General features: G+C 57.4%; 1 protein-coding gene across 1 annotated transcript; it reads right to left on the bottom strand.

The window, feature by feature from the left end:
- Positions 1 to 1,474: 1,474 nt before the first annotated feature.
- PSMA4 (proteasome 20S subunit alpha 4) lies at positions 1,475 to 8,459 on the bottom strand. The gene is made up of 9 exons (XM_062206377.1): positions 8,350 to 8,459; positions 7,420 to 7,447; positions 7,259 to 7,301; positions 6,868 to 7,030; positions 5,896 to 5,973; positions 5,513 to 5,601; positions 3,641 to 3,771; positions 2,825 to 2,948; positions 1,475 to 1,884 (listed from the first exon to the last, which is right to left on the bottom strand). The coding sequence occupies exons 2-9, from the start codon at positions 7,420 to 7,422 to the stop codon at positions 1,730 to 1,732; spliced, it is 786 nt and encodes a 261-aa protein (XP_062062361.1). The 5' UTR covers positions 7,423 to 7,447; positions 8,350 to 8,459; the 3' UTR covers positions 1,475 to 1,729.
- Positions 8,460 to 11,473: the final 3,014 nt, after the last annotated feature.

Here is an 11,473-nt window from a genome sequence, read left to right as displayed (position 1 = left end):
TGGGCTGGGACCCGATTCGGGATGTGGACGCCCCAAGCAGCAGCTTAGCTCCCTGTCCTGCAGCGAGCACCCCCCCAGCAGTGGAACTGGAGCACCCAAGGCACACCTCCCAGCTGACCCCCTAGCTGACGTCCAACAAGGTGACATTCCCCTTCCTTCCAGCTTCGCACCTGTTGTGGGAGTGACTGAGGCCGGTGTCGCGGGGGAGGAGAGGTCACCAGAGGAGGCAGAGTGAGAACTAGGATTTATTGAACACACGGCAAGGGAGCCAGGGGCAGGACAGCCCGTGGCAGGCAGCTGCACAGGGCTAACCCAAGGGTACCTTTGTGACGGCAGCCTCCCGCCAGTTAGGCTGTTTGCCTTCTGGTGATGCGATGGGGTTATTGGGGTGATCTGTCTTTCTGGGTGGGGCTGAGAGGTTTTAACGGCATTAGCTGGAGATTTTCCCGCCTGCCAAGTGCCCTGGGTGACCTCCAGGATACCCTATGTATTCTTGGGGTCTATGCTGGGCACGCTTTTTACACTTCTGTGCTTTTTGGGGGGGACTCGTATTCCACTGGTTTCCTACGGCGCCAATGCCGTCCAAGGCTCCCACGCACCAGAAGGCTTCAAAGTGCTGCTGGCCAAGTTCTATGTGAATGAATCAACACATAGGAAATGAGCGCCTCTGAGCAGTTTTAAGCAGAACAGGCAGCACCTTAACCTGCTGTGCCGCGACAGCAACCCCAGCCCAGGCAGTGTGGTGCAGTGGTTCACCCCGCCACCTGGGTCTCCCACATCCCACGCCAGAGCGCCTGGGTAAGCGTCCTGGCCCCTCTGCGTCTGACCCAGCTTCCTGGTAACGTGCACCCTGGGAGGCAGCACGCAACGGCTCAGCTATGTGAGTCTGCCACGCTCTGGGAGAGCCAGACCGAGTTCCAGGCTCCTGGCTGTTCCGGGACGCTAGGGAGTGAACCCGTAGTCCAAACATCTCCTTCAAATACATGAAAAGAATTTTAAAAGCGACTCAGGTGATTCAAATGTAACAAAACATTTCTCAAACTTCCACCTGCAGAACCACCACCCGCACAGAGCACTGCTCCACCCGGTTTAGTTCAGCAGGGCTGAGGGACGTCCGGTTTGTACTCCTGCCACACCCCAGGAGATGCAACGCTGTCCGTCTGCTTCTGTACCACTTCTATCACGACACCGCCTGCTCCAGGACGGAGCTCCCTGTGGTCAAACAGACCCTTCTCGGCTGGTTTCCACGTCCTCCCACGTCCTCCCCACGGCTGCGGCTGCTGACTGCAGCGCCCCGGACCCGGCCTCCGCAGCCTCCTGTGCCACACCTGCACATCGGCTCTGCCTTTCTCCACCTCTGACCCATCCCTGGACAGATGGGCCATCCCGTGGCCCACAGGGGACCAAGGCACGGGAAGCACACAGCCCATCAGCCCTGGCACTCTTCCCAACAAATGCGACACACAACGTTCCCTTCACCATCTCCATTCTTTCCAAGTTTTATTCCAAAAAAGGGTGTGTGGGGGGATAAAGATGTCCGTGAAGAGTAATCACCATCCTCACAATACGGTAATGGATCGGCCGGGACTGCCAAGGACCGGGTCGGCGTCGCACGTCCGCGGTCCCCGCGGCACAGTTAAAAACAGTCCGCATCTTCTGGGCGTGGGAGGAAGAGCCCGCCCGCGTTTTCTCAGTGTGGAGTGAGCGTCCGCCCGCCTGCCCGCCTCTCCTATTTCTCCTTCTCCTTCTGCTCTTTCTCCTTCTTCTCCCGCTCGGCTTTGGCCTCCTCTTCCTCGTGCTTCTTGATCAACTGCTCCACTTCCTTTTGTTTGAGCACTCGGATGACCGTCTTTCCGTTCTCTCTCGTGAGCGTGGCAATCTCCACTAAAAACAGACACATCTGTGTTAGGGGCAGCCACGCTCAGGGACCGGCCCCGCGTCCGCCGAGCCTTGCTCCCTCTGCCCAGGCCTCCTGCTCGCAGTGGCTCATGGGTACTCTGCTCTGATGGCCACTGTCACTGGATTACGTTCCTCCTCCACGCCCGCCCCACCCTGTCACTCCCTCAGCAAACAGGCCGCCGACAGTTCTCACCCAGGACTTTCTCGCTGGGAGCTCGCAGGCTCAGGCTGAATTTCCAACCAGAAACAACACTTATTTATGAAGGTCTCAAGGCCATGGCAAGTAGCTCCCGTGGCTCTACACAAAAGTAGCCAAGATAACGGAGGGGATGGGAATGTCGGGGAAACTGAGCAGAGCTCCCTTGACATTACGTGGGGATATACAACAGGCGATGCTCAAATGACGTTCTCAGGAACACCAGGAGCTAAGTTCCAGTAACGCACACAGTGCCTGAAAACCATCACTCAGAAATACCGCTGTACACTCACACAACCGAGGGTCAATACAGAGGGTCTGGAGTTGCTAAGTGGGCTTCACACAAGACAGCGCAGCCCACACATCCTGGAGAGAGCGCCACCACAGTCTCCTGCCCACATGCACGTGACGACGCGCACACGCAGAGACCACGTGAGCAGTGACAACCACCGTCAGCAAAGGCAACGCAGCGCAGGCTCCCCCAGCCGGGAGTTCTGAGGACAATCAGGCTCAGGCTCTGCACACCCGGGACGCAGTGCGGGCCCGTGGCTCCCCCACGTACGTGCTGACTCTGGTCCAGCCGCTCCACTTCCCCACACCCCAGGTTCTCACTGAGCCAGCAGGTAAAAGGCCACCTGACTCCTAGGGCCAGAGTCCCATGAAGGAGACGGCGGTCAGGGACGCAGCAGCTGCCACACCAAGCCCACGCTCAGGGAGCACAGCAGTTACCTTTCTCAGCGGACAGCTTGCTGACGTCCATGGTCTTGTTGAGCACTTTGATCGCTAAAGCGAGCGCCGACTTCAAGGTCATCTCCCCCTCCTTGTAGTCTTGTTTCAGCATTGACACAGCAGCCTATAAAACAGACCCACTTTTTAGTGTTCGCATTTTGTCTACCAGAAAAATCCCTGAACTTCTATTAGCAGTGCACCCAGGGTGAAGACTCTGAGGGCAGGGCAGGTGGACGGGGGTGCTGGGGAGAGCGGGGCACGGGTGCTCGCCACTGGGGCCTGCGCCTGGGATCTGCTGTCTCCCAGGGGATGTGTCAAAGAATCCAGAGTGTAAAACTAACAGGAAAAAATCACACCTACACTTTTACAACTTCTAACAGAAAACCACCTTGAATTATAAATGCAGCCAACAAACCCCAATATATTACCAGGACCTATGACGGTCACTAACAGAAGCTAAAGGCATCTTCCTACCACATTAGGGCTGCTGGAGAGATCTTAAAACACCCTTCACCTGGAGTCCTCAGGTTTGAGTCCCAGATCCACTTTCAATTCCAGCTTCCTACCAACGTGTACCCTGGGAGGCAGAGGCGAAGGCCCAAGAGGTGAGGTCCCTGCCAACCCCTTGGGAGACTTAGATTGAGTTCCTGGCTCCCAGCTTTGGGCTGGCCAATCCCTGGCTGTTGTGGGCAGATGGAAGGTTTCTATCTTTCTCTACCTCAGATTTTCAAATACATTTCAAAAGTTAATCTGAAGACCTTGTTTCCATCACCAGTACACAATTATGTAGGTATGGGGTGCGGGCGGAAAACTCACTGCGCTGTTGTTTCCGATGCAGGTGGCTTTCCAGCCCCCATAATTCCCGCTGGGATCACTCTGGTAGAGCTGGAAGCCGTAGTGCTTATCCCAGCCAATGTACAGCAAGGAGACACCAAAGGGACGCTTGCCTTTACCAAAGAAAAAGAACAACCATCTAAAGTGGCATCACTATGGTTATTGGGGCTCAGTGAGGGTAAGCACTAGTAACTGCTGTACACTCTGGCCACCACAGATAAGCTCCAGCACAAATCCCACTTCTGTTTCTAGGATTTGGATACAGCTAAGAAATGAAATAAACATGGGACCAGCACTGAATTTCATTATGATGTAAAAAGCAACTCGTTTCCAGATTTGAAAATGTGATTTTGGCCTTTTAACAACCTATTAATAAAACTCAGGCTAATTGACATGGTGAATCAGGTCTGTTCAAGAGGCAGGAATGGGGGACCAGTGGCTGTGGTGTGGCGGGTAAGGCTGCAGCCTGCAGTGCAGGCATCCCATATGGGTGCCGGTTCGAGTCCTGGCTGCTCCACTTCTGATCCAGCTCTCTGCTATGACCTGGGAAAGCAGTGGAAGATGGCCCAAGTCTTCAGGCCCCTGCACCCGTGTGGGTGACCAGAAGAAGCTCCTGGCTTTGGATCGGCGCAGCTCCAGCTATGGTAGCCATATGGGGAGTGAACCAGCGGATGGATGACTTCGCTCTCTTTGTCCCTGACTCTAACTCTGCCTTTCAAATAAATATTAAAAAAAAAAAAAGCAGGAACATATGATGTGTTTACTAAATTTTCAATTTCTTTTTATTGTCTCAAAAAGGTTATTACTCATGAAACACTTTAACTTTTTGGAATAAAATTTCTGAAACATTCAGTACTGGGACTGGCAATATGGTACAGTGGGTTGGGCCACAGCCTGCCGTGCTGGTGACCCATATGGGCCCTGGGTTGAGTCCTGGCTGCTCCACTTCTGATTCAGTTTCCTGCTAATGTGCCTGGGAAAGCTGTGGAGGATGGCCCGAGTGCTCAGGCCCCTGCACCTACATGGGAGACCCAGAGGAAGCTCCTGATTCCTGGTTTTAGCCTGGCCCAGCCCTGGCCATTGTAGTCATTTTGGGAGTGAACCAGGGTATGGAAGATACTGCTGTCTCTCCCTCTAACTCTGCCTTTCAAATAAGATAAATCTTTTTTGAAAATTCAGTACCAGGGCCGATGCTGTGGTGTAGTAGGTAAAAGCCACCACCTGCAGTGCCAGCATCCCACATGGACGCTGGTTCAAGACCCGGCTGCTCCAATCCAGCTCTCTGCTATGGCCTGGGAAAGCAGTAGAGGATGGCCCAGGTCCTTGGGTCCCTGCACCCACGTGGGAGACCCGGAAAAAGCTCCTGGCTCCTGGCTTCTGATCAGCCATTGTGGACAATTGGGGAGTGAACCAGCGGATGGAAGACTCTCTCTGCCTCTCCTTCTCTCTCTGTGTAACTCTTTCAAGTAAAATAAATAAATCTTTAAAAAAAAAAAAATCAGGCCAGCGCCGTGGCTCAACAGGCTAATCCTCCGCCTTGCGGCGCCGGCACACTGGGTTCTAGTCCCGGTCGGGGCACCGATCCTGTCCCGGTTGCCCCTCTTCCAGGCCAGCTCTCTGCTGTGGCCAGGGAGTGCAGTGGAGGATGGCCCAAGTGTTTGGGCTCTGCACCCCATGGGAGACCAGGATAAGCACCTGGCTCCTGCCATCGGAACAGCGCGGTGCGCTGGCCGCAGCGCACTACCGCGGCGGCCATTGGAGGGTGAACCAACGGCAAAAGGAAGACCTTTCTCTCTGTCTCTCTCTCACTGTCCACTCTGCCTGTCAAAAAAAAAAAAAAAAAAAAATCAGTACCTCCAAACTGTGTGTAAGCTTGCTTGATGTCACACAGCGCTGTCACCAGCTGCTCACAGGGGATGGGCTCCTGATACTGTAGGAGATACCTAGGACAGAGGGGAGAGCAGCTTCTTCTAAACCAGACACAGGCTAAAGAAACACCCTCCGAGGGGAACACCAGGCCTGGGGACAAGGTAACAGGAGCCTGCCATCCGCAGAGGAGGGCGGGGGTGGGAATACATCCACATCCCAACAGACTCAGGGTAAGCAACACTGCAAGTTTTAAAAACCACTGCTTCCAACGACTGGATCTGCAGTGACTTCCCGGCCTGCGGAAGCGAGCGGAGCGCCACCCTCCCAGGCTACCTCCACTTTCCCCAGCTCTGTCCCCGCGACCACACCTTTGCGCAATGAGCCTCAGCTCATTAGTGAGAACGTTCGCGTCCGAAGTGATGCCCGCCACACTGCAGGCCATGTCCCTGGAGGGAGAGAGACGGACGTGTGAGCAGGGGGACGCCTGTGAGCCACAGCTCCCACCCACCTCACAGAGCACTGAGCCATGAGAAAGTCACCGGGCTCGCTTCACCCTCGGGAGAAAACGACTTGAGTTTTACTTTGTAGGAGCCACAGCGGTGATGTCACTCAACACCCAAGATCAAGAAATGCGCCCTCCAGGTTCTCCGGCAGACGCAGGGTCACCGGCCTGCCCAGGAAGCCCACAGCTGGCCTCCCACAGGGCTGCAGCCCACTTTTCCCACGGGGTTTCCAGGGCGCGGCCCAGGCTCTCGTCCAACCCAGACACCCACCACCACCGCGCCTGACCAAGCTGCTGGGCGGCCCTCGTTGCTCCCTGGATGCGGTCATCACCAGGCCCTGCAGGCCCCCCGACTGAAGAGAAAGTCTCTACCCAGCACCGCCAGCTCTCCTGGCTGCAAACTTCCGCACCCACATGGAACAGCAGCGTCACCCAGCACACAGGGCCTGGCCACGCGGTTCCCCCTAGGGGCCTGTCCTTTGTGACAACCCTGTCATCCAACCTCATTCCTGAGCTGCCATTCCAAACACTCTGAGAACCCCTGATGTGCCAGCTACTTCTGGCTTATTCATTTCATTTGCTGTCAGTCTAGGAGGGCGTGAGACGCAGGGCCACACGGCTCACCCCGGAGCCTGGACCTGCACACGCGTGACGGCTCTCACCCTGCTCTATCTCCCTACAGTGAGGCGTGTCCTCGAAGCATCTGGTCCCCCCCGTGCCTAGGTAAAACGTAACACACCACCCGCTTCCATTGCACGCCGCCACGGGCAGAGCCTGGCTCACAGAGCAGCGGCCGGCGAGGGCCACAGCCAGAGCTCCGCGTGGGGAGCCCACTCACTCGTTCAGCTTGTAAATCTTCTCGGAGAAGAAGACTTCGTCCAGAAGCTTGTGGATGTTGCGTCTCTCGGCCGCGAGCAAAACACCGTCGTTGGCCAGAATCCCCAAGCAGGTGCCCGCGTGTCCAATGGCCTCCATGGCATACTCCACCTGGTACAGGCGACCTGCGGACAAAGCCGTGAGGAGCCGCTCCCACACTACCCATCCCAAAGAACACGTCCGGGCACCGGCAGGCCGCCGAGAGCCGTACCGGGTCCACCCAGCAACCTAAGTGCTGCAAACTACGAAAAGCACAGACGGCAACTACAAAAAACCGTCGGCAGCCCCGCTCCCCTCCCCAAGTCCAACACTTGAAGAACTGCTCTGGCAGCTCGAAGCAATCTGTACTTTACCTTCGGGAGAAAAGATGGTGGTCCTGGAGTCGTATCTCCGAGACTGCAAAGGAAGAACACCCGTGATTCCGACCCAGCGCAGGCCAGCCCCCACACCCTCAGAAACACATCCCGGCGTGCGTGAGGTCGCCTGACGCTATCAGACGCGTGTCTCAACTCACCATGGTTCCTGAGCTTTATAACGCGGCTCTGGGAAGAGAAGAGGATGGGCATTAGAAACGGAATCCACAATTTACAACAAAGCATCACGTCACACCCTCCACCCAGCTCAGCTCTGCCGTGCACCTGCTGGGTGCCAGGCCCCGTGCTGGGTACTGGGACGCCGGGACGGGTGAGACAGTCAGGCGAGGGGGTCAGACACAAATGGGACAGTAGCGTGGGCGAGGCACCGAGAGCCGGGTGGAGAAAATCAACTTAAGAAACAAGTCACTTGGGGACGGGAGAGCGAGACGGGGCCGAAACGGGGAGCAAAGGGCAGTGGGGCAGGCTGGCTCAAGGGGCAGACAGAGACAGATCGCGAGGACGCCGGAGGGCTGGGCGAGCGGCCGGACCCCGCAGCGCCCCCACGCCCACTCCCACTCCCGACGCGCGAGGCTCGGCCCGGATCCTGGCAGTGAGGACCGGGCAGGTGAGCAGCTGACCCAGGGAGAGGCGGGTTTTTCGCTCTGTCAGTGCGGGGCTCCCCAGGGCGACTCTGGGGCGCCAGGAACGGAGCGGTACTCTGGCCAGCGCTCGGGCTGGGGGGCCAGGGAAGGAGCCAGCGGCACCGGCAGGGGTCGGGGCAGGGGTCACGGCAGGGCGCCGCGACAGCAGGCCGGGAGCCCACGGCTCTCGGCACCTCCACCCTGACGCCGGGCTCACCGGCACCTGCGGCAGCGCCAACTGTCACCCGCCGGGCTCCCGCGTGCGGCCCCCGGCCCCCGTGCCCGGCCCACGCCAGCCCGACGGTGGCCGGCGCGGGCCAGCCCCGTGCAGAGTCATCGCGCCCGCGGCTGCTCGGCCGCCGCAGGCCGAAACCGGCCGTCTCAAGACCTCCGCCCACAGGGCGCGCAAGACTCAAGACCTCCGCCCCCCAGCGGGCTCAGGCTCACCCGAGAGGAAACACGGAAGAGTTGGAAATCCACACGAGGGACGGACTCCCGGGGAGGAAACTCGCCGCCGCCGCCGGAGTGCGAGCCGCTAATATGGCCCCCGCGCGTGCGCAGAGCCGCCCGGGGGCGGGGCGGCCGGGGACGCGGAAGCGGTCCTGGGCGGGGCGAGCACGGGGCGCCCAATGGGAGATGAGGGGCGGGGTTCTTTCCCGGGGGGCGTGGCCCGGCGCGGGGGCGGAGCCGGGGACTCTGGCCGGGGCGGGAGGCGGCCCGAGCGCGGGGTTCTGTTTCCTATGCTTTCGCCTCTACCTCCGCTTGCTTCCCCGCTGGTCACAGGCCCGGGGGAGGACAGCGGGCGCCCGCCTGTGGCTCCCGTTCCTGCCCGGGGCCCCACGGCGGTCCCCGCCGCGTCGCACCGCACCTTGCCTCCAGCCGCCTCCCGGCGTTCTCACTTGGGAAGGATCTCCTGGAAGTGCCCAGCTCGCCTTCCCGCCCTTTCCTGCCCAGCGCCAGCCGCTGCACCCGGTCAGGGGTCCGCAGGCTGGAAGGGGTCCAGGGCTGGGTTAGCCTCATTCGCTCCCAGTCGCCCCCTAGGAGCAGCCGGCCGGGTAGCGTCTTTTATGTAGGGTGCAACAGTGTTGGATCTGGGTAAGTTTTGAGAAGCAGGTAGCTTAGAAATGAGCTGTTTATGTGTTTTGGGACTTTTGTCTTCAATAAAGCACATAATGAACAAGCAAAAAAAAAAAAAAAGAAAGAAAGAAAAAAGAAAGAAATGAGCTGTTTAGGCCGCTAGTCCTGGCTGGGGCGCCGGATTCTGTCCCGGTTGCCCCTCTTCCAGGCCAGCTCTCTGCTGTGGCCCGGGAAGGCAGTGGAGGATGGCCCATGTGCTTGGGCCCTGCACCCGCATGGGAGAATAGGAGAAGCACCTGGCTCCTGGCTTCGGATCAGCGCGGTGCGCCGGCCGCAGCGGCCACTGTGGGGTGAACCAACAGAAAAGGAAGACCTTTCTCTCTGTCTCTCTCTCTCACTGTCCACTCTGCCTGTCAAAAAAAAAAAAAAAAAAAGAAAAGAAAAAGAAAAAGAAAAAGAAAATGAACTGTTTAGAAAAAAATTTATTTTAATTAAAAATCTCGACATACAAAAATTGTACACATTTATGGGGTGCGATGTGATGTTTTCGGTAGTCCAATCACCAAACCCAAATCCCATCTTCCAGGTTAAAGAGACATGCACAGCACGTTACCTTATGGACAGTCCCCCTACTGTGCAACAGAACCCAACAGCTGAGTTGGGTTTTGGGGTCTCCCCCGGCATCTCCGCTCCCAGGGACACAGGGGTGAACACACACAGAGCGGCAGAGGGCCTCGCCCAGACCCAGGGCCCCGCCGCCGCCTTGGTTTACCCCGCAGAATTCAGTTTTTAAGTGAGGAGATTTCTCAGTTTAAAATGAGATCAAAGAGGGAAGGCCGAGTAATGATTGCAGGTGAGAGCGCTGAACCGCGGAGACCACAGAACTTCAGGAAGATCGCAGGACCTGCACACTTTGAAATCCATCCGCAGCTCTTTCATAACAGGTGTTTCCCACGAACTTCCGAGGGCCCTTCCTGCAGGGACTGACCGAGGGAGGCCTCGATGCAGAGTGCCTTCAGCGGTAGACCGTTTCCTGTCGCAGTGGGGAGACGGGATGGCAGCGATGTGTGGGATGATGAGACCCCGACATCTCCCATCCCATGTGCTCTGCTGTCACGTGCCACTGCTGTTTCCCACCGACAGGCTCTGTGCCTTGAATCTGGGTGAGCCTGGGACTACAACGGAAATGACCGCTGTACAAGGTCCCTCTGGGACCCGGGCGCTGTGTGGACCACACGGAGAGGTTTGGCCAAGAACCCAGAGAAGTCCCAGCTTCACCTGCCACACAGGCGGCCGGAGGATTCTGGTCCTTCACTCCTTGACCCCTTCTCGCCCCAGCTGAGGGGCCAGGCACTGCTGAGCAGAGACGCGCTGTCCCAGGGCCCACAGACACCAGGAGGGTAGAATAAAAGTGAGCTGATGCCATCAGGATTTCCTGAACGTCACGTGGCAACATATGCAACCAGGATTTTTATCTTCCTCGATTATGAAGGAGTTAGGTGGGCACACCAAGGACAGGGGGCTGGAAGGTGAAGTTCTGTTGTAGCGGATGCGGGACCGCTCGCTGGTCCCCACGGGGACCCGGCACTTGTGGCGGTGTGGTCACTCCTGCTGTCCACTCAGCTGTCCTTTCCTGAGGATCTCGCCGTGGGCGAGGTTCTGAAGGCGACAGGAAGTGCGTCGTCTGCGTTCACGCCACTGTACTCGGGTTCTTCAGAGAACACAGGATGGATGGGACACACTGACACCCGTTCCTCATTAATAAAGACCGCACTGACCCAGTTAAACTCCCAGGATCCTCAAAGGACTCAGTGGTATCACTGCTCACAAATGGGTCTTGAACTTGAGAGAGTTTATGCTTAAAGGTCACATTTTTATCTTTGAGCTCCATTTTCCATGAACGTGGTGACGTGCCCCTGTATATGTATCTACGAGGCTTTATTACAGGAATTGGCTCATGTGACTGTGAGGCTCAGCCTGAGGCCAAGGCCTGGTGAGGACCTGGGGAGAGAACGGGGCAGGGAATTGCTAGGGTCGGGCCTGGAGCCTGAAGGCCAGGAACCTGGATCTCCGACATCTGAGCCAGGAGAGGATGGCTGCCCTGCCAACTTGTCTTTTCTCTGCCTGTTTTCTGTCTGGACCCTCAGCAGACTGCAGGATGCCCACCCACCTCGGTGAGGACGGATCTTCTTCCAGGAACCCCTGCAGACATACCCAGGAATAATGTGTCTGTGTCCACTATCCAGGTATCCCTTAACCCAATCAGGTTGGCGACCTACAATTAGCCATCAGAGGCACCAAAGCGTTTGTAGAACACACGGAACTGATGGATCGGAGGTAAGCTAGAACAAAACCGAACAGGAGACATCAGTGCAAGGCAGCATATAGAAAAAATGAAGCAGCGATCGGCAAGATCTGCTTTGCAGGCTCATTGACGGGGAATCCACGTTAGCAAACCCAGTCCCAAAGGGACTCTAAGAGTTTCATCACCTAA

This window comes from Lepus europaeus, chromosome 11, assembly GCF_033115175.1.
Source record: "Lepus europaeus isolate LE1 chromosome 11, mLepTim1.pri, whole genome shotgun sequence".
In the NCBI taxonomy this organism is placed as follows: domain Eukaryota; kingdom Metazoa; phylum Chordata; class Mammalia; order Lagomorpha; family Leporidae; genus Lepus; species Lepus europaeus.
The sequence above is the reverse complement of the archived record's forward strand: the minus strand, read 5'-3'. Positions and strand labels throughout refer to the sequence as shown.